The sequence below is a fragment of the Panthera uncia genome, chromosome A2, assembly GCF_023721935.1.
Source record: "Panthera uncia isolate 11264 chromosome A2, Puncia_PCG_1.0, whole genome shotgun sequence".
Lineage (NCBI taxonomy): Eukaryota > Metazoa > Chordata > Mammalia > Carnivora > Felidae > Panthera > Panthera uncia.
Window position 1 is genome coordinate 144,758,114 of NC_064816.1, and position 23,712 is coordinate 144,781,825.

The window sequence follows — 23,712 nt, forward strand, 5'->3', positions numbered from 1 at the left end:
CACAAGACCTTTCTGGGGCCACTATTCAGTCTTATCTTTCTAGGCTAATCTCCTCCTACTTCCTTGTTAGACTCTATACTTAGGATAGAGATCATAAAATCTTCCAAATGGGACACTCAAGTGTGAAAGGGGCCCTATAATGATTACGTGGGGGAAACAGGCCTAAAGCAAGACTGTTCTAGGCAAAGCAGGAAATGTGGTCACACTATGTATACTCTATCCGGTTTGAATGGCTCACCATTCTCCATATGCACCCGTTCCCTTGCTTCTACTCATTATTCCCTTAGGCTCGAGTTCCTTTTCCTTGTTTTATAAGTCTGAGTCTTGAACATCTTTCCAAATCCAGGTTCAATAGTGCCATGTCCATGAGCCTTACTCAGAAATAATCTTTCCTTTTTTTATCTCCCTTATGAATGGCTTTCTCATGGTGTGGATGACTTTCTGCCTTAGTGATACACACACACACACACACATCCTTTTTCCCCATCAGTTCCTTGAAGACATAATCTGTGTTGGATCCTGTACTCCTCATAGTCCTAGCATAATGTCATGCTCAGGTGGTGGTTGCAACACATGTTTAAAGAATGAATTAATTGACCAGACTGGGGAGACTGATGAATATTTGGGGCTGTCAATTTGTAAGTCATCCATTTTAATGTGATTAAAGTAGTGAGAAAAGTTGGGTTTCCAAGGACTGAGGAGAGCCTCGGGTGTCAACGTGGCAGTGTAGCAGAGTGGTTCTAGGCGTAAAGATAGGCGTTGGGATCCAGTCTGCCTGAGACTGATTGCCAGCTCTGCCATTTACAATCTGTGTCACTTTGGGCAAGTTGACCTTTCCTCCTAAGTTTCTGCATCTGTAAAATGGGAGTAGTCCTAGAATCTTCTGCATAGAATGGTGGTTGAGGATTCAAATAGTCCCAAATCACATGGTGAGCCCTCTATGAATATTAGCTGCTGTGATACTGCATGCTGTCTTCATCATCATGGTACTATTAATGGTGGGTAGGAAAATACAGCGACTGGAGACAAGGATGCAACAATAGAAGAGCTGAGAGAAATGCAGCCCCGAAATCTTAGAATAATTGTACCCCCTTGATTGAAGTAGTTTCAGAGGGACCAAAGTGGTGTGAGTCCTGCGAGAAGATGGTTTCACTTAGTAAGAAATGACTAGTTAGCAGTTTTTTGAGAGACCAGTTCAGTCGAGTGGTCAAGGCACAGGTTAGGTGTCCGAGAACTAAATAAGTACTGGCCAGAAGGCGGGGAAACAGTGAATAGGAAGGGGTGAGAAGGGGAGACACAGAAGCATATAAAAGATCTATTTGTTTAGTAAGTTTTTTCTTTCAGCTTTACCATACTTTAAAAAGGAAGAGGGATGCCTGGGTGGCTCAGCTGGTTAAGCGACCAACTTCGGCTCAGCTCATGATCTTGCAGTTTGTGGGTTCGAGCCCCGCGTCGGGCTCTGTGCTGAGAGCTCAGAGCCTGGGGCCTGCTTCAGATTCTGTGTCTCCCCCTCTCTCTAGTCCTCCCCTGCTCACGCTCTGTCTGTCTCTCAATAATAAATAAATGTTAAAAAAAAACAATAAAAATAAAAAGGAAGAAACCCTGGGATATGCTAATTCAGTGACCTGTGTGGCCCTTTTTGGAATGAAGTAAATCATTGACTAAAATTGGTGCTTAATTCAGGTGCTGGTAACCCTTGCCAAGGGATACATAAGGAACCTTCAGAACCAACTCCAGAGTGGTTAGCTTTACCAAACACAACACAAAAAACAAAGCTCGATTTAAAAAATAATTTTTCATTTGAGAGTGGGGAGTATATATTCGTAGTATGGCACCCCTCTAAATTGCCCACTTGACTTTGTACCTTGAGGTTTTTCTCGAGCAGTCATAAGCTGAGCCCTCCTTTATGCTCACCTCGTTTGTATGCGTTTTATGAAATGACTGCCTGGGTTTGGACGGACAAGTTGTGACTGGAGATGCTCCTGTGAAGTGAAGCCAAGTGGAACCTAGATACTCAAAAAACCCAGACCCTGAAGTCTCTACTGGTGAGAAGAAGGAGCACAGGCATTGGAGGCAGAAGGCGTGGATTGTCGTTCCAGTTTGCCACTTAGTTGTTTGTTGGTTGGTTGCTTGCTGTTTTGTTTTTTTTTTCAAGTTTTTATTTGAATTCCAGTTACTTAATAGATGGTATAATATGGTCAGTTGGAGTCTCTTCTTTCTGGAGATTATGACCATTCATGAATATATTAAACTGTCAAGGACACAGAAGTGTAATGGATGATTGTTATCGGCTCTGGCTTTGCCACTAAATACACTGTGATTCTTGAATTAAGGCTTCCTAACCCCTCAGGCCTGCCAGCTGAGTGGTTTTTACTTTGGCAGTTACCGCTAAAACGGTCAGGCCTTAGGCTCGTTAAGCACAATGTAATCACCCCTGTCAAACTGACTTCAAGTCAGTCAACACAGCTCCTTACTGAGTACCTTGTGTGTGTCGTATGTCAAGTGTCATGCTAGATTCCAGAGATAGGGCAAGTAGCACCTGCCGTGATAACAGTTCACAGTCTAATAGGGCACCCAGATGCTGGACAAGTAATCTGTCACAAGTGACCCATCACAGCTGTGTGCAGTGTTGTAGAGCAGGGTGCTTCACGAGTGTTTTCCAAGCAGGACTGTCCACTTCCCAGTGGGTGAAAGGGAAGGGTAGAGAAGTCTGCCTAGAGCAGAGGTTCTCAAAGCATGGTCCTCAAACTGGCAGGATGTCAGCATCATGTGGGAACTTGTTAGAAATACAGATTCTCAGGCCCGCCCAGATGTGGTCAGTCAGGCCTTGGAAGTGAGGCCCAGCACTCTGTTTTAACCACTTCTCTTGGTGATTCTCATGTACATTCAAGTTTGAGAATGATTGGCCTAGAGGAAATAACCTTTAAGCTCCAAAGCTGTTCTGATCCATTTGGTAGCCACTGGTCACAGGTGGCTCTTGAGCCTTGGAAATGTGGCTGGTCCAAATTGAGACGTGCTGTAAGTATAAATACATATCAGGTTTCAAAGACCTACTATGAAAAAAAAGAATGTAAAATACCCCATTAATACTTTTATATAGATTGTATGTTGGAATAGTATTTTGATTCTATACGGTTAAATAAAATATATTATTTTTTTGAGTTTATTTATTTCACGGAAGAAGAGACAGCATGAGTCGGGGAGGGGCAGAGAGAGAGGAGGAGAGAGAATCCCAAACAGGCTCTGCACTGTCAGCACAGAGCCTGATGAGGGGCTTGAACCCACAAAACTGTGAGATCATGACCTAAGCCAAAACCAAGAGTTGGGCGCTCAACCGACTGAGCCACTCGGGTGCCCCTCAATAAGGTATATTATTAAAATTAATTGCATTTATTTCTTTTCCCTTTTTAATATGAATTTTAAGAAATCTAAAATTATATATGTGGCTTGCAGCATATTGTGATTGACACAGCCGATCTAAAGGGTGACTAGAGGTTACCTCAAGCTGGGTGGGACCAAAGTGGCAGTGGAGGGGAGGGGATGCAGGGCGAGGGTTCTGGGTAGGGTACAGTGTGTGCAGGGGTCCTGAAGCAAGAAAGAACATGGCATGCTCAAGGAAATAAGAGAAAACCAAAGCCTTGCAAGTCATGTTCAGGATTTTGGACTTTATCCTAAGACCAACAGGAAGCGATTGAGGATTTTAAATAGGGTGCTCACTTTTCAGGAAGTTTGCAGTTAATAAATGAAGGCGAGAGAGCTACATCTGAATATATCAAGACTCTCAAAGTCAAAGCTTCTCCCCTCCCCAAAAGATGGTGGGCATGGAGGCATTTGGTCAGGATTGAAAGGGAGCAGGACCCTGCCTGTCACCTACCCGTGCCCCAGGACTTTAGGCCCAAACACCCCCGAGTCAAGGGAGAAGCAGACACCTGGAAGAGGTAGTTTTGCTTTCAGTTCATTTTCAGCATGGTTAAAGCTCAGAGCTGGCTGAAGCATTCCAGGAAGAGTCCAAAGTTGAGTGGAAGTTTGATTACAGAGCTGAGGCTCTTCAGGGCACTGGCCCAGGCTTTGGTGAAGAAGGGTCAGGGACAAGGAGCCCAGCACATGTGGGGGTTAGAGGGTGTTGGACAAAGCAGAGGAAAGCTGGGATTGGAGCCTGGAGGCTGGGGGACTGACCTTCTCCTGGGGTATGGTGGCCTCTTCATTCATCTGTGGCCTGGAGATTTCCCTGTAAGTCATGGTACATATGTTAGCAGACTCAAACTGGCCTCCAGACACATTTCGTTTGGTTCATGTTTTTAAAATGTATTTAAATTAGTCACCAGTATTAATATCAGATTTCACATAAAACTGTGCATTTCTGGGGCACCTGGGTGGCTCAGTTGGTTGGGTGTTCGACTCTTGATTTTGGCTCAGGTCATGATCCCAGGGTTGTGGGATTGAACTGCATGTCAGGCTCTGCGCTGAGTGTGGAGCCTGCTTAAGATTCTTCCCCCGCCGCCCCTCTCTCTCTCCCTCTCCCCCTCTCCCCCTCTGTCCCTCCCCTGCTCACAACGCCCCCCCCTTTCTCACTACAGTTGTTTTTAATGTGCATTTCTGGTGTTTTTGAAAATTGGAAGATCCAGGAACCCCACAGAGACATGGAGCAGCCAAGTAGTAGCTACTCCTTTTATTTTTATATGAACTTTTAGGAGCTGAAATGACCATTTAAAAAAATTTTTTTTAATGTTTATTTATTTTTGAGAGAGAGACAGACAGACAGACAGAGTGCTATAAGGGGAGGAGGAGAGAGAGGGGGGGAGACACAGAATCCGAAACAGGCTCCAGGCTCCGAGCTGTCAGCACAGAGCCTGACGTGGCGCTTGAACTCATGAGCCGTGAGATCATGACCTGAGCCGAAGTCAGACACTTCACTGACTGAGCCACCCAGGCACCCCCTGAAATGACCATTTTTATGTTTTTTAAAGAAGACATTTATTTACCCTAAGGACAAAACTGAGTCCCTAGGTTCTCTGTGGTCTGACTCGAAGTATCGCAGTCTCTCCAGTGTTTGCTTTGAGGAGTCCCTTCTTCTGTGTATTCTCCAGAAAGGTTGTAAGAATGGGACCCTTAATTCAGTGAGACCAAGTTATACAAAAGCTCTGTCCATCTGCACAAGAGCCACGTCCATCAGAGAAGCACATATGCTCTCTACAGTTTTCCATGGTTCCCATCATGCCTGTGGCTCAGTGTGTGTGCTTGTGTGTTTGTTGGTAAACACTTGGTATACCAGCTCCCATGATGATTAAAATCTTAAACTTTAAACCTCAGCAGCTCCCCTGTAAATATTCAGTAGTTAATTAAATGGGAAGTCAGTTGATAGCAGCAAGGAGGAAAGAAGGAAGTGACTTTATTTACCCAAGATAGATGCACTAATCTGTACTTTGTCCTATGTTCACCCCTGTACACCAGAGGGAGGGAGGGGTGTAGTCTTTGTGGCTGTGGTACTGTTTCTCTGCTCTCTCGCGCTCTCTCGCGCTCTCTCTCTCTCTCTCTCTCTATATATATATATATTGGGGGTGGGGGGAACAGAGAAATTGTTTTATTTCTTAAACAGAGTAAGCAAATATAGCAGATTAAAATACTGCAAGCTTGGTGGTAAGTGCCTGAATGTTCATGATGTTATTGCCATATATATTTTTTGTTCTCTTGGTATAGTTCATAATCAAAGGCAGTGGAGAAGTGCTTTTGCCTACAGAATTTGTCCATCCTACCCTTTTTTAAAATATATATTTTAGAGGGAGAGAGAGAGAGAGAGAATGAGCAGGAGAGAAGGGCAGAGGGAGAGAGAGAGCATGAACAGGGGAGAGGAGCAGAGGGGGAGAGAGAGAGAGGGAAGGAGAGAGAATCTTAAGCAGGCTCCACACTCAGCACAGAGCCCAATGTGGGGTTTGATGCAGGGCTCAATCCTGTGACCCTGGGATCGTGACCTGAGCCGAAATCAAGAGTCAGAGGCTCAACTGATTGAGCCTCCCAGGCACCCCATCATACCCTTATTCATTTAAAGGGAAAACAGCTTTATTAGCATAAGGAGGCTTCTTGCTTGACGCAACAAAGTGAGGGTTGGGGTGGAGGAACGCTTGATAGCCTCTCTTTTCTCCATTCCCTTCTCTACCAGCATCAACAAACAAAACAATAAATGTTACAGGAGGGTGGGTCTAGTTTTTGATCTGACAGAAGTTTCTAGTACTTGGTGAATTGGGGCTCTTTGAAGAAACAATATAAAAATGTCTTTCTTTTGCAAATTAAACACACACATACACACACGCCCACACATTCATTATTTGGTCTCTCCCCGTGCCTTAGACGGGGTTTGTTCAAGTGAGGGATCCTGAAATTTGAGCTCATTAGCTTCGTGATTATTCTGCTTCTGGGCACCAGTGATCACACAGCAAAACACTGCCCAGATGTGTGTCATCCCATTCTCTGTTCTTCTGCCAACCTCATGCCCCTCTGGGCTGAGGGTAGAATCATCCCTCTTCCTCCAGAAATTCTCAGCTGTCTGATGTACCTTCGCCCGAGCCCAGTCTCTTCCAGATGCTTCCTGTTTCACATGCACTAAAGCTTCAAACCTGATGCTTGACCAGAAAGGGATGTCCTAAACCTGACGACCCTGGTCTTTCAGCTACTTGCAGATTACCTCAATCTGCTTCTTCCCTCAGGGCCCCATCAGTTTACCTTCTCCTGCAGTGAGATGAAGCCTTGTTTTAAAGGGTTTTTTTCCCCTTCAGAATCTCTGGAAATTACTAAAGAAAGGAAGAAACTAGATACCTAGATTCCAGTTAACTTTGTCACTGACTGTTATGTAACTGTGGGTGAATCACGGATCAAGTGGGCCAGAAAATCTCCCATTTCATGGAAGTTGCAAGAACGGCAGGAGACCAGGCCCCGATGTTCCTATCATTGTTAGTCCCCAGTGTGGAAAACCCTGGGGTGGAAGCGGAGAGCCTGGGCCTGCAAGGCGGGCAGTGTTTGTCGGTATACATATGTCCACTGCAAGGAGGGTGAGGGCAGGCTGATGCAGCCGGAACAGCAGATTCTCCAGGGGACGGAGTGGGCCCAGCAGACCTTCGGGCCAGCAGCCTAACTTAGGGAATTCAGAAACACTGTAAGGTTGTCTGTCCCACTTCACCAGATTCTTCTCCCGCTGAGATGCGGCTGGTGTGTGCAGGGCAGCCTAAGATTTGGGCCGGAGGGGGCGGGGCCTCCTTATCAGCGTGCTTCCTGTCACTTCTTCAGACCTGCTCCTGCTAATCTCTTTCTACAGGCAGCATCTCTTCTACAGCTGCTTGCATTTGATAGCTTTTTTGCATCAGGATTTATGCCTGCCGAGCGAGGGTTGTTTGGGGGCAGGTGAGAGATTATTTAGGTGAGTACCGTATTCGGTGTTAATGTTGTTTTAAATCACTTTTGGTGTTGTTTGAATGTTGGACGGTAGATTTTCTTATATGTAGTGTCACCTGTGGCATTGAAGAGCGAGTTGCCACCCATTAGTGATTTACATACCAAGCAGATGCGGTGGTTCATTGAATTAACGTGTTTAACTTCTATAATAAGGTGACACTGGTAAATATTTCTTTTTCCACCAGGGGAAAAACAAAGTGAGAAGGATGCCTTCAACCTGGAGTCAGCTGCTAGGAGCTGGGAGTTCCCAGCTACTAGTCATACTTTCAGACATCTATAACTCATTCTAGTAAATCCTCTCTTCTGTAAGCACAGACTGCCTTTTTATCTGGTGGAAACGCAGCATGCCATTAGAATGACATGTCCTGTCATTTTACATCATACAATTAAGATATTGTCTAGCTGTCAGAAAATTCAAATCGATTAGGCTCCCTGTAATTAATTATCTCTAGAATGTGCCGTAGTGTATATGTTGTAAAGTTGTGCTTCCATTCAGGTAGTCGGTTGAATGAAGACCATAACATACTTTTTGTTTCTTCTCTTTCTAGATGTCTTGCTGTCATTGAACCCATTTGAAAGTGCTAGGCGAGCTCAGCCATCAGTATGTCCAAGTACAAACTGATTATGTTAAGACATGGAGAGGGCGCTTGGAATAAAGAGAATCGGTTTTGTAGCTGGGTGGATCAGAAACTTAACAGTGAAGGAATGGAGGAAGCTCGGAACTGTGGGAAGCAGCTCAAAGCACTAAACTTTGAGTTTGATCTCGTATTCACGTCCATCCTTAATCGGTCCATCCACACAGCCTGGCTGATCCTGGAAGAGCTGGGGCAGGAATGGGTTCCGGTGGAAAGCTCGTGGCGTCTAAACGAACGTCACTATGGAGCTTTGATCGGTCTCAACAGGGAGCAGATGGCTTTGAATCACGGTGAAGAACAAGTGAGGCTCTGGAGGAGAAGTTACAATGTGACCCCACCACCCATTGACGAATCTCACCCTTACTACCATGAAATCTACAGTGACCGGAGGTATAAAGTGTGCGATGTACCTGTCGATCAGCTGCCACGATCTGAAAGCTTAAAGGATGTTCTGGAGAGACTCCTACCCTTTTGGAATGAAAGGATTGCTCCTGAAGTCTTAAGTGGCAAAACCGTTCTGATATCTGCTCATGGAAATAGCAGTAGGGCTCTCCTGAAACATCTGGAAGGTACCCTCTTTATGCTACTTATTAGAGGTTGCTAAATGTTATGCTTGGACCTTAATCTAGAAAGGACAGGGTTTCTGAGCACAATTTACATAATGGACTTTCTTGCCCTATTCCCTTTTGTCATTTCAGTCTTTTTTTTTAATTATATGAAATTTATTGTCAAATTCGTTTCCATACTCATTTCAGTCTTTTAAGAATCATTTTGTTCTATTAAATCAAAAACCCTGTGCCTTTCACATTCATACTATATAAAGCAATGATTCTAAAACTTTAGCAAGCATCAGATTTCCCTGGAGGGAGACTTTGGTCTACTCCAGATTGCTGGCCCCATCCTTGAAGTTTCTGAATTTGTAGGCCTGGGGGTATGGTTGGAGAATTTGCACTTCTAAGGTGTTTTCAGGTGATGCGGTTACTGCTGCTTGGCGGTTTTCCACTTTGAGAACTATTGATCTAAAGGATAATAAGGTTTTTGCTGTAGCAAGGTAAAAGCAGGCTAGGGAGGGAATTAATTTCTATAGAGATGGTATGCAAAGTCAATTTATTTGAGTCGTTCCAGATAAACAAAATTACCTAGACTTCAGTTTTGCCCATGCTCTTCCAACTCTAAACAATTATTCCTGCGTCGCAGATCTGTGTTTCTTGAACAATTCCTTTGTTCCAGCTCTTTCTTTCCAGACCAGGCCTATTCATTGATTGGGAGAAAGTTAGGGGGAAGGTAAATAAAAGGATTGCCTGTTGGAGATCATCAGTCGGCTCAATTTTATTTTAACTACTTCATGTTGTGTTCTAAACATATTCTGAAATGTACAATATTGTTATCTTCCTCTTAACTGATGTAAACTAGGAACCTCTGAGGACTCGGGCTCACCACTTTAGGGCATCAGTGATTGCACTGTGACACTTACAGGGGGTTCTTCCTTCCCCTTTCTCCCTTCACTAAGCAATCCCAGGCATTTGTGCTTTTTTTTTTTTTTCAGTATATGAAATTTATTGTCAAATTGGTTTCCATACAACACCCAGTGCTCATCCCAAAAGGTGCCCTCCTCAATACCCATCACCCACCCATTTGTGCTTTTTGAGTGATCTGCTCCCTCGTCCTTTGTCCTGACAGCACCAGCAGTAGTTAGCCCCTGATATTAGAATGCATTTCTCTAACATTCCTTGCCCATTCTGCTTTACTTTTCTCCATGAGGCTGTGAAAAATGAAGAGGTTGACACTGTATGTGAAATAAGTGAGAATAGGTTATTGGTAGCCAAACAAAGTGATCTTTATGAGATTTTATTGTAAACTTTTTAGCATGTGCTTTTGCCCCTGATTTTTATAACATGGCCAAAAGCCAAATCATTACTCGAATACTTGCATCCATTAGTTGTGCAGAGATCTAAACTCTACAGACTTTATTGGCTATTAAAAATGTTATTGGCTAGACATGGCGCTCACCCTGTTTGTGTATATATCTTATTTACTCAACTACATAAGGCTTCTATTCTTTTTCTTTCAGAATAGTCAGGTATTTGATTAAGTGATAAATAACTTCATCATTATTGGACTACAGTACTTTATTGTTTGAAGAAGAGTTGAGCCTTCTCTTAGGACAACAACAAACTGAAATTCAGAATTTCAAAGTTTCTGCCCAAAGGTGTATTCTGTTCCACCACTCCAATTCCCTTGTTCCAGAGACGAGACTTCGATCTCTCTGTGGCCAAGCTCCCTTCCCTAAAGAAGATGCCATCATCTGCTTCAGGAACCTCTTTTCTCCCCTGTCTTAACTAGGAAACCCTCCCTTTAAAAATGATTTCTTGCTATTTAATACAATTTATTCTTCAACTGTCTTTAGGTTTAGATGTCTTTAAGATTATTCTGCATCCCCAGCCACAGCCCATTCTAGATACTCCCTTCTATTAGCGCATCGAGGATTTCCCTGTTTGTTACTGTTCTTTTTTGAAGGGAATAGGAAGGTTTAGCCAATGGTGAAGAAGACTGTCACCCTGGTCAGAGTAGAGGGAGAATTACCTGTGGACGGCAAGGTTACCCATAGAAAGCTTACTTTCTGTATTTGAGGGAGGTTTTGAAACCATTAATAATTTACCGAAAAACAATCATTTGGTATAACTGCTGTGGAAAACAATCCGTCAGCTTCTCTATAGATTAGACCTGCGGTTACCATACGATCCCACCAATTCTATTGCCAGGTATTTGCCTGGCATATTCATTTCCTAGCGCTACTGTAACGAAGTACCAATAACTGCAAGGCTTAAAACAACAGATACTAATTTTCCTCACAGTTCCCGGGGCTGCAAGTCCTAAATTAAAGTGTTGCCGGGGTCATATTCTCTCTATCCTTTCTTGCGTCTTCTAGCTTCTTGGGCTTGTTGGCAATCTTTGGAATTCCCTGGTTTGTAGGTGCATCCGTGCAGACCTGTCTTCACTAGGTGTTTTCCCTGTGCGTCTCTGTTTCTTGTCCAAATTTCCCCTTTTCGTAAGAATACACATAATATTAGAGTAGGGTGAAAGATATCATTTTAACTTGATTACCTCTATAAAGACCCTGCTTCCAAATAAGGTCACATTCTGAGGTTAGGACTTCAACGTATCTTTTTTGGAGGCATAATAGTTCAACCCATAGCAATACTTAAGAGAGATGAAAACCTATGTCCAAATGAAAACATGTACACAAACCTTCATAGTAGTAGTATTCATAAGAGCCAAAACACAGAGAGGCATCCCAAATGCGTGTCACCTAGTGACTAGATACATTAAATTTGGTATCCATACAATATAATATGATTCAGCAATGAAAAAGAATGAAATACTCTTATGTGCTACAGTGTGGATGAACTTTAAAATCATCATTACCTGAAAGAAGGGAGTCACAAAGGCATATTTATTGTGCAATTCTACTTAAATGAAATGTCCAGAATGGCCACATCTTTACAGACAGAAAATAGATTATGTGTTTCCTGGGCCTGGGGTAGAGGTGGAGGGGTGTGGAATGAACAGCGACTGCCATTAGGTACAGAGTTTCTTGTTGGGGTGGTGAAACGTGCTAAAGTTGATTGTGATGATGGTCGCACGAGTCTGAATATACTAAAAGCCGTGGGATAAATGGATAAATTGTATGTGAATTACCAAGTTAAAGCTGCAAAAATAGTTTAATCAATGGGATTGAAAGATTAAAGGATGTGGCATTGGCCTAGAGAAAAATATTGGAGGGCAAATATGGGAAGCAGTGTCAAAGTAGACATGTATGGATGTGGAGTAAAGAATAAGGAAAAATAAAATAAACTACAGCTTTGGTCACTAGAGCAGAAATGGATTTATAGGGGTTGCTGAGAAATTAGTAGGCATTAGTCCTCAGGCTTTATTTAAGCTTTCTTCTGGAGGTCTTTTTTTTTTTTTTTTTTTTTAAATTGGATGTATAGTGCTAAATGACTTTTCAGAGCTTAACACAACTGAAGCAACCTTAAATTATAATTCCTATCCCTCTCCCTATCTATAGGCCTTATACAAAATGTTGTTATTTGGAAGATAATTGATTTAAAACAGCAGTTTTCATGCTGGAAGAGGCAAATGGTATGGGATTTGAGAAGGAAGTATGTGAAAGTAGAAAAGGCATAAAGTTGGCTGGTGTCTGCAGCAGAGGACAGGGGAGGTGTCGATGAGGGAGACAGGAAGTGGAAATGGGAGGGTTGGTGACCATGGCAGATGGCAGACATTGAGGGGGGAAAAAATGGCAGAAAATCCAGAATATGCCATTAGGCACAAGCCATAGAGTGGGGAAACAAAAGCAGTGGATGTGAAGATTGGGATCTGTCCATAGGAAGACAGAAGGCTGGTATGTAAGCTTGGCTCACCCACCCCGGGCAGAACAACCTGGTTCCTTTTGGCCTATGGTACCCCCTGGTGGTGCCCTTGTTAAGACTCATGGAGCTCTTTGGTGTCGCTGTGCCTCCCTTTAGAATGACCTCCACGCCTAACATGGAAGAAATTACTTTAGATTTTAGAATCACTCCGTAAATTAGTTCTCATGTCTTATTTTAGGAGTTCCCTAAATACCAATCTCCACTAATAGATTTCTCTTACTATATATTGAAAAATAAGATCCATGTATTTGCTGTCACAGCTCTAAGAATTAAGCATAAATGACTTTGCCAAGATCCGAAGAAACAGTGTATGTTATTTCTTCCACATAATTTCTGTTAATGAGATTTTAGCTTTTTAAAAATTTATTCTGGATGTATATGTTTACCAGAACAGGAATACCAACATTAGTCTTATCTCACACATCTGCCTTTCAGGAACTCAAGTTATAGGGCTTTATGTGGTATTTGATAAATTCTCAGCCTAAAAGAAAATATTCCTTTGAGTTTGGAGGCTAACTTAAAAAACAATTTTTTTTTGAGATTTATTCATTTTTTTTTTTTAATTTTTTTTTTCAACGTTTTTTATTTATTTTTGGGACAGAGAGAGACAGAGCATGAACGGGGGAGGGGCAGAGAGAGAGGGAGACACAGAATCGGAAACAGGCTCCAGGCTCCGAGCCATCAGCCCAGAGCCTGACGCGGGGCTCGAACTCACGGACCGCGAGATCGTGACCTGGCTGAAGTCGGACGCTTAACCGACTGCGCCACCCAGGCGCCCCGAGATTTATTCATTTTTGAGAGACAGAGACAGAGTGTGAGTGGAGGAGGGGGAGAGAGAGAGGGAGACACAGAATCCAAAGCACGCTCCAGGCCCTGAGCTGTCAGCACAGAGCCCGATGTGGGGCTCGAACTCATGGACCGCAAGATCATGACCTGAGCCGAAGTCAGATGCTTAACCGACTGAGCCACCCAGGGGCCCCTGGATGCTAACTTTTTAAGATTCCAGAAATTAAGTGAATCTTACTTACTTTAGGGGGAAATACAGGTATTTATCATATAAGAAGGACCCCTGGCCAATTTATTTGTGTGTGTGTATGTTCATTGTGTTAAAAAATATCATAAAATTTACCATTTTAATTGCCAGTTTATTCTTACTGTAAAGTTACATGACTGTATCACCCCCATTTTCTGGTTAATACCTGTTGTTCCAGTGCAATTATTAATAGCATCTCCTTTCATTTTCATAAGTGCCCTGCTTGAATGATAAATTTTGTGGTCACCTTACCATAAAGGTGTTAGCCTTTGCTAGTATTAAGAATGAATCCCTGAAATAGGTGTGACCAGATTCCATATTTCCTGTAAACACAAAAGTTGCTAAACAAAAGTAAAAATGTTTGTGGTTGTAGGTTCACCTGATTCCTAGTCATGCTTTCTAGATATGTTTATATAAAATTCTCTCCTATTAACAGGATCTTTCAAGGAACTGGGCAATTTTTCCCTGTATTATCCTTAAACTGCCTGGCAAACTTAAAGCCTGTTACCTTCTGCTGGGGAGGAGTATGGTAGCTGATAGAATCAACGACAGCATACTCTCGTATCACAAAAATACTTTATTGTTTAAAGACTATAACTTTGGGGTAGGAAGGATGATGACCCGGTAAAAAAACTAATTAGAATATTAGTCTACCCTGAGATCTCCAAGTGCCTTATGATCTCTCTACTTAAAGGATACAAGTGTTACATATCTACTCTACCTTGTATACATCTCAACAATGGAGAGTGTTGGTTCTTAAGACGTTATTTTGTTTGTCAACTATTTGGTGCTATGACTTTATCCTATAGGCAGTCCAGTCCTGACTGACACTTCTTCCATTTGTGAAAAAGAAGACAGGTGCTGTTGAGGGAAAATGAAAGCCAGACAGACCTCAGATGACTTAGCCATGATCATGATAATTAGTTGGAGTCGTGAACTCCACCCAAACCCAGTTCACTGAGTCTCCACACATGATTACCACCTGGGCTTTTTTGTTTTAAATGTTTTCTGAAAAGTAGCCCTTCCCTTGATCTATTTTTTGTTTGGAATACTATGTTTTAAGAAGCTGAGTCAAGAGTATCCTTGGCAGGTTAACCATTAAAAGTTAATTTGATGCAGCTAACTGAGTCTCAAATTATTATTGCTGTTACCCTAATATTGTGGTTTGTGAATGGTGTTCCCTAGTACAGATGTACAAGGTGACCTTTTTTCTTTTTTTTTTTTTTTTTTTTTGAGCGCATGCTAAGTGCACCTCTAGACATTTACATACCTATCCTGTTTAATATAGGAACTAGAGCCAGGCTGTGAACTCACTGGAAAACTGAGGTTCAGCCCCGTGTTTTACACTGCTGTTTAGTGTATGTGGGTCATACTTTTTATTTCAATCATTGATCACTCAGCTGTTTTGCTTAAAGAAACTGCTCGAATGAAAAGGAACAAACTACTGATACCCTCAACATCGTGGCTGAACCTCAACGGCATTATGCTAAGTGAAAGACCTGGGCTCAAAAAGCTGAGTATTGTAGATTCCTGTTGAAGTCTTAGCCTTCAGTAGTTCAGAATGTGACCGTATTTAGATAGAGAGTCTTTAAAGAAGTAATTCAAGTAAAATTGGGCCATTAGGGTGGCCCTAATCCAACGTGATTGGCGTCCTCATAAGAGATCAGGACACAGACACACACAGAAGACCATGTGAAGGTACAGGGAGATGACAACCATGTACAAGCCAAGGAAAGTGACCTCAGACTTTGATATCCCCAGAACAGTGAGAAAAGAACTTTGAGTTTTGTTTTGTTTGAGTTTTGGATTTTTTTGTTTTTTGTTTTTTTAGCAAAAAACAAGCAAACTATGCACTGTATGACTCCCATTTATATGCCTGTCAGGAAAAGGCAACACTATCGGGTCAGAAAACAGATCAGTGGAAGAAAAGGTAGGATGCAGGGGGGTATAAGGAAATTTTGGGGGGTTCATAGAGCTATTCTGTACACTAAAACCGGTAAATTTTACTGCATGTGAATTATACTTCGGTGTAAAAAGTCTAGCTTTTATCCAGTGAAATGACCATTTCCCTAATGGGGACCATGGCTTTTGTTGCCTAAGATAAAGACTCGATTAGTTTGTCAACTAGTAGAATTAATTAAATGAAGGTTGCTACATACGCCTAATTGTGCCTTTGAAAACTAACCCGGAGGGCCCCGGTATGCTCTCTCAAGACTGGGACCAAGTAGTGCTGACTTTCCACAGCGCCCAAACCATGGACATCACAGGGAATCGCTGGTACAGCCGGTCTTCGTGAGTTATCTAGAAGCTGTTGGACCAAGAAGCTTTGTCCTTCGAGGTTGTGAGCGTGTCTAGGAAAGGTTTTTCTGCCCCAGAACTATTTCTGCTCACTTGACACTGAATTCTCTAGTCTTCCTTGGGTCTTCTATCTGTACTTTTTTTCTTCTCACAACCACCTAGGCAAGGAGTAGGTCAATGCAAGAGCATGAAAAGAACAGCAAGGCAAGTGTTACTGATTCAGAACTAGGCAGCACTCTTGTACAAGAATCTCAAACACAGGAACCCATGTCAGGGCCTAGGATACGCTTCTTGCCTGATCAGGACAGCCTCTACCGTGTCGATTACTTATTTAACATCTCTGCTTTTAAATTGTAGGTAATTGGGAGATTGCATTACTTTTAACTGGGAAGTAGTCCTTGACACTTTCAGAAGAAGGACTGCAGACAGACCTATGAGATACTATATAGTAAGAAAATTCCTACATAAGGAACTGCTTTACCTGTTTCTAGCAGCATAGAGGATTGCCTGTGCTGTGCTAATAAGTCCAGGCAAAAGCAGGGCCCTGCGCTGACTGGTTCAGACACACTTGTCACAGAGCACCACCGCGAAAGCTCCTAACACAGGCTTAGTATCTAAAAGCATCTTGTCCTGTAGCGCTCCAGACAGGCGTTTGTTTCTTTCTCTGTGGTTGGCATAGTCACTTCCTGTTTGTTTGCTGCTGGCCCACACTGAAGGAAAATCCAGGGACTGAACTGAAGCGTTGGATGTAGTCTGCGTCTTGCCAGCGGAAGTGGATTGTTTAGTCTGGGTTCAAGCACAGGACTAGGCAGTTTCAAGTTTGGAATCAGAGTGGCATGCAGGAGACTCATGAACGACAGGCTTGGTCCCTGAAGAATTGGGTGCAGCTGCACACATAGCAAGGCAAGGAAGCCTTGAGGCAAAATTAGAGAGCCGGGGAGGGCAGGTCAGCCGGGGCCAGCTGTGGCGGCTGGGCTGACGAGTGCTTCACCTTTGGCATTTTAGCGTGATATTTTCGGAAGCTGCAAATTCAGACCTCTCTCCTGTAAAGCAAATGCTTGTCTGGTGGTATGGTCAGGCTTTCTCTTATTCAAAGTTTAATTGATGTAGGAAAACTTCTACTTTTAAAAGTTGCAGGCTATCTTAACTTTATTTTTTTTTATTTATTTTTTTTTTAAATTTTTTTTTTTTCAACGTTTTTGAATTTATTTTTGGGACAGAGAGAGACATAGCATGAACGGGGGAGGGGCAGAGAGAGAGGGAGACACAGAATCGGAAACAGGCTCCAGGCTCCGAGCCATCAGCCCAGAGCCTGACGCGGGGCTCGAACTCACGGACCGTGAGATCATGACCTGGCTGAAGTTGGACGCTTAACCGACTGCACCACCCAGGCGCCCCTTAACTTTAAAATTCAATGTGGATTCTTCTCTTTGCCTTATTCCAAATTAGAGGCTGTTATCCTATCATCGTGTTGCAATATTCAAATAACCCCTTTGCACTTGCTCCCAGCATAAGTTGTAAATAGTAGCATCCAAACTTTAAAGATTTCTAATTAAAGATAGATAGATCATCTATGAAATTGAGAACATCTTGTGTCAGCTCTCATTTTTGCAATAGAATACAGGCCTCTCACCACAGACCGCCCATCAGCGGGGTTTGAATTGTGACCTTCTTGACTGGGAAAGGTAAGTGGGGCGTGGGTGCACCTCACGGCCAAACGAATTGGTCGAAGTGGTTTTCCTCTTTTCCTAGTTTCCAAAAGTATACACTATAGATTTGGGGTTTGTTTTCATCCTGTGACAAATCTGTCTCCCTGGCTGTCTTTTCTCCTGTTGCCCGAGATGAGCAAACCTTTGGAGGAAATCAAAGAAAATATATAGATAAATTTAATTTGAATTGTTTATTAGCACTAAATACCTTGTATTCAAGCCTAAGTGCCTTCTCTCTCTCTCTCTCTCTCTCTCTCTCTCTCTCTCTCTCTCTTTGGTAAGGTTATAAAGGAAACACAGTCTTTAATCAAGGTTTCAAGAGTAAAAGAATAGATTTAATTGGAAAGCCCAGAGAGTTCAGGTTTATTCATTTCAGCTGTGTGCTGAGGGCCTGTCAAATCAGGTGCTGTTCTTGGCACAGGATATAGCTCCTAGAATTGGACATGCAAAATCCTGGCTTTTGAGGAGCTATGTCCCCATTTTGATCTCTTTCTGAAATTCGGCCGATACTGGAACTCTTGAAAAGTCTTCAGAGTGCTTTCATGTATGGACTTTATAAGTTAGAGTTTGTAGCTAATGTTCTGTTCCTTATCGCTTGTGTTTGTATATAAGAAGTAGATTCATACAATATATACAGTTGTAAAAGTGGATCATACAGCTAAACAGTTTCTGGATCCTGGCAGCCAATGCATATAATAGAAGGTTCTTTACAGTTGAACAAATATTACTGAGTTCTCGCAGGGGGTAAGGCACTGGTCTGAGAGCATGTGTGACACGGGGATGGATGAGACATGGTCCCTCTTCTCAAGTCGTTTATAATCCTGGTTGGCGAAGCGAGCATTTGCACAGCCACCTCTAATAGAAGGCCAAGTGTGAATGCTGTAAGTGCATCTTAATATACTTAATTAATGTATATACATATTAACATAAGTATTAATATACTTAATAATGTACAGTGATCTCGGGGCACCTGGGTGGCTCAGTAGGTTAAGCGTCCGACTTCAGCTTCAGGTCATGATCTCACAGTTCGTGGGTTCGAGCCCTGCCTCGGGCTCTGTGCTGACAGCTCAGGGCCTGGAGGCTGCTTCTGATTCTGTGTCTCCCTCTCTGTCCCTCCTCCGCTCCCATTCTGTCTCTCTCTCAAAAATAAATAAACATTTAAAAAATAAATAAAATAATGTACAGTGATCTCAATAACTGGCTGTGGCTCCTGTTCCTGCTATAATGACTTGGTGGAGAGGGCTCATAGGTGCAGATTTGACTTTCTAGAGCTATTTCTGTATGCAGAAAATGAAGTTGTTTGAATTTCTACCCATACTGGCATTGAGTTACCCCCTTTGACTTACCATAAACTTTCATTATTTCTTACTCAAAATAGCCCAACCATGTGGATTGACCACAGTTAACTCCTAGATGCTCCTACGTGAAGATTCAAGAATTAAAGACAATGGTTGGGGGCTGAAGAAGGGGTGGCAGTGGAGGGAGCGGTGACGGAGAAGGGCAGTTGCAGGGTGAGAACTCTGATATTTCCCTTCAAACGTTCTTGGAGCCAAAAAAACAATAACAAAAATCTAAGCCAGTTATCAGACAGGGGATGTGCTGTTTGTTCACTCATTTTAACTTTCGTATGATGTTCCAGTTAGTGAATTTATAATACAGTATTGCATAATACAGTATTGATTCAGTTTGGCTTAATTCGGTGCAGATGCATTATTCTAGCCTTAGGAGTTCTGCTGGCTTAACTTTCTCAGGATGAAGAATGGCTTATGCCAAAATCGAGTAATGAGTAATAGCTTCACTGTGGTTTTTCCTAATTTGCTATTTTAAAATTTCAGTCTGTTAAGTCTCATTGACTGATTATTAACCAGTCTAAGCATTTTAAATATTTGTAAGTAATTAGTCTGCTGTGTGAATGATTTGAGTAGTCATTAAAGTGGAATGTCAACTTGGTGTTTATTGGAAATGTCTCTATTTTTGTTGAGCTCTCCTTCCTTTGTATGTGAAATATGATAGTTCTCGTGGCCTTTGTTTAGTTGGCTCTTTGATTTGGTCCCACACAAAAGTGGGATGTTATCTGAGCCATAGACATGAGCTCGAGTGTGGTGCTGTTGAAGAGAGGACCTGTCAAGATCTGGTTAGATCTGGGACCTTGGCCAAACAGGAGATTCCCATGTGCTCTCCAGCCCCTTGCCAAAGACCTAGAACTCATTTCTAAACTCCCAGACGACAACCCCTAAACCTGGCGCATCATGATCCCTGTTTGTTAACTGTTTCAAGGGGATCAGATGAATCTGTTCATGTCCTTACCAGCCCTGAAGACGGAGGAACACGACGTGCTACTGTTTAGTTAGTACCCAGCCCTTCAAAAGGGCAGAACATGATTGCAAACATTCTCTTCTCTCCTTATACTGCGCTGGAAGTAGCCGTGAACAAGTCAGATGACCAGAGTTGAAATCCTGGGATTTGGGAATAAGAAAACCAGGTGCAATGTGATTGCCTTATCAGTCTTGTGATTTGAGAAATTTAATTTAACTTCTCTGGATCTGTTTAGTATTTTTTAACAGCTTTCTTGAGATATAATTTACATAATGTACAGTTCAGTGGCTGTTAGTATGTGTACAGAATTGCCCATCTATCACCACAGTCAATTTTGGAACATTTTCATTAGTCCCAAAAGTAACCCTATACTTAACTGTCACTTCCCAATTTCCTCATTCTCTCTAGCCCTAGGCAATCACTAATCTATTTTTCTCACACTAGATTTTCCTATATAAATGGAATCCTACAACATGCCGTCCTTTATGTCTGGCTTCTTTCATTAGCATAATGTTTTCAAGGGTCATCAATGTTTAGCATGTATTAAGCACTTATTTCTTTTTTTATTGCTAAATAATGTTCCACTGTATGGGTATACCGCAATTACTATAGTTAATTTATCCATTCATCAATTAATGGACATTTAGGATGTATCCACTTTTTGGCTATTATGCTACTATGATGGTTCATGTACAAGATTTAGATAGGAAACATGAAGGAACAACAGGTTGCCCTGAAGGGTATCTATCCTAAAATTTAATATGATGCGAATCTCTGTCTAAGCTTTTTTTTTTTTTTTTTTTTTTTAATTTCTGAGAAGTTTTTATACTTCCAGGAACTATAGCTAGAATGCCTTACAGTATCTGGAGTGGTTCCAGACATGCCACTAATATGGGACTCAATAAATGTGCAGTGAAACAACCGAACAGAATTACCTCCTGTGTTGTCTTTAATGCTTTGTCCCTTCCTCTCCCAATCTACAGGTATCTCCGACGAAGACATTATCAACATCACTCTTCCCACTGGAGTGCCCATTCTCCTGGAACTGGATGAGAACCTGCATGCTGTTGGGCCTCACCAGTTCCTGGGCGACCAAGAGGCTATCCAAGCCGCCATTAAGAAAGTAGAGGATCAAGGAAAAGTGAAAAAGCGAGTTGAAAAATGAAAGCTTTCCCATTTACTTGCTAGGAATAGCTGCAAAGGAAGTGGCATGCAGTATTTTTTGGGTGCTGATCTCCCTCTCTTTTTTTTCCCCTGATTTTTCCAGAACTAGTCAATGGGATAGAGTTTATAAGGTAACTCGGTAAATGTTATTGCCCAGATGAAAGATTTAGGATGCCTGAGTGCTTTGTCATAAGTCTGATGAGAACTCTCTTGCTAGTCCTGTTTGAATTAGTCATTCATGGGGCTAATTGGTAACCAGTGGGGCTTAATCAAGGTCCTGAGTGTCTAAGATGAGAAAGTAACAAGTAGAGGTGAAGTTTAAGGTATTCACCATTTAATAAATCATTATTGAGTCACTATTGACAGACACTACTTATTCCAATAGGTAGTTCACTTTTATATTTACTGAGACTTTCTGGGATGATAGTAAGGTATATTAGATAATATGCTCTACTTAAGTATTTATTACTAGTCTTCTCCTCTAGGAAAAGGGATGCTTTGCTAGTTAAAACCAGAGGACCATTTAATGGGAGAAATCACCGGTGGATTCCTCCAAGAAAGCCAACAACAAACAGTAAGGCACTTTGCCTTGTCTCTAGACCAGAGACATCCTTTCTTTGACAGTTGGTACGATTCCCCTTTGGCTGCTGGGATTAGCAACGTGTCGACAGCCATAGCTGTTGATGTTCTCCTTTTGTTTTGTTGAACTTTAATCATTGGTTACTTAAAATTGCTTAAAACTAAAGGTCTGTGACCTAAAATGAATCTCCTCAAAGCATCTCCATGTGACTGATAAACATTAGGTAAAGGCCTCCGAACTAGTCTTTGGCTCAAATCTTCTGTAACTCTCAAAGTGTTGCACCTATTTCATTGCATGGACACTCCTAATTCCCTATAAATTGAACATCAGGGTCAGGGGGAAGGTAAAATATAATGCATGTAATTTTATTCCCATGAGCAGGAAAAATATGGTACATTGGGGCTGGCCATACACATTTATTGTTCATCAACAGAGAGCAAAAGATTATAGTATGTGACATACAGCAGCTAGGGTAGGCCACAGACAGAAATGGTTGCTGATCAGTCTCAATGATACTGTTTTCCAGATCATATTTTTAGATGTCATGGGTATATAAGTCACGGTTTCTTTAAACTCTTGCCTTATTTTAAGGCAAGGGACGTATATTTCAGTGACAGAGTTATGGAAAAAAATCTGTAGCTGTTTATCAGTTTTTCATGATTTTCTATTTGTGGGTTAGTCTATTTGTATCCATTTTAGAGTAAATGGCAATGGAAGAAACTAATTCTAAAACCCTTGCCACTGCTTGGTCTCCATTTGGTCCTTCCTTTGAGACTTTTTAGAACAAAGATGTCTGGGAAGAAGAGATGACCCTGGTGTGCTCCCAGCTGGCCACATCTGGGATGTGTCGGGACATGGCACGTGGATGCTTTACATTTCTGACGAACCAGTAGTGTCTGCTGTAGCCCTTCATTTTAGTCCACTTACTTAACCAAATAATATTCTTTGGAATTCAGAGATCAGATCTTTCTAGAATTCCAAGCCTATGGCCAGGCTATACCTCAGACCATTCTTTAACAGCTTCATCTCTGGATTTTCTGAATTTCCTAACCCGAGTGGTGACCGTATCTTAATGCAGCTGAAGATCCTAGAGTTGGATTCTTCCCTTGTCCTTCGCTTGTCCTCGTTCACTTCCAGGGAGCACCCCGGGCAGAATGATGTGGTTCTGCACACAAAGCGACACTCGCAACCAGTCACTTGGGAATCTGGCAGATCTCCTAAGATAGGGATAATTTTTGCTGATACTTTCTGATGTAATTTGGTGTATTATTTTTGAGATCTTGGCTGAAATAAATGAGACATTTATGAAAACCTCATGTTAAATTATTTTTTTTGTAAAGATTCTATTTTTAAAACTCTACACCCAACGTGGCGCTCAAACACAATCCCGACCGAGATCAAGCGTCGCATGCCATACTGACTGAGCCGGCCGGGCACCCCATTTTTTTTAAAGACATGTAAAATTATTTTTAACAATTCCAGCACTTCGTCCTTAGACCACCTAATGTAGCTGTTTTCTTCACGTGGCTCACATCCAGAATTTTTGATGTAGGAATCTTGAAGGCCAACCTGTATCCTGATCTTGGCAACTTTCTGTTCTCTATGAAGCTGGGACCAAACAAAGGGGGATTTTTTTTTTCTTTGAAAGTAAAGGCAGATAGCCTGTCTAGAAATTTGGCTGTTAGAGAGGGCAGCCCGGCCTGCTGCCAGGATGGACTTGCCCTGAAGCCAGCTAGACCCGTCTCCTCTGCCCAGGTTGGAATGACTGACTGCCCCCCGGGGTGCAGCAAGTGTGGTAAGATAAGGGCCACAGCAGGATGCTTCTCCCAGGTTTTAAGTTAGAAATTTTCCACAAGTGCTGTATCCCAGTACACCGAGAATCTTTTTTTCTAAGAGAGCACAAGTTCTGCTTCAGAAAACGGAGGTTTTCACATCCTCTAATGCTAATTTGAGCACTGACAACAAAGCGTCCTTGGATGAAAATGCATTACGTCATGTATTTTTCTTTGATAAGATGTGCAGGAAAGATTTCTAAATGAGACCTGTTTATCTCTCAAGCTCATCCAGATTTTTTTGCCTGCGATTTGTAGATTATTTCCCA

The 23,712-nt window shown here is 42.2% G+C and overlaps 1 protein-coding gene across 1 annotated transcript in view; it reads left to right on the forward strand.

The window, feature by feature from the left end:
- The window catches only part of BPGM (bisphosphoglycerate mutase), a 28,993-nt gene extending 5,523 nt beyond the window's left edge, over nt 1-23,470 (forward strand). Inside the window, exons 2-3 of the mRNA XM_049641875.1 lie at nt 7,992-8,647; nt 20,851-23,470. Of these exons, the coding sequence (XP_049497832.1) occupies nt 8,047-8,647; nt 20,851-21,032 (783 nt within the window). The 5' untranslated portion in view covers nt 7,992-8,046 and the 3' untranslated portion in view covers nt 21,033-23,470. The remainder of the gene's footprint in view (nt 1-7,991; nt 8,648-20,850) is intronic.
- Nucleotides 23,471-23,712: the final 242 nt, after the last annotated feature.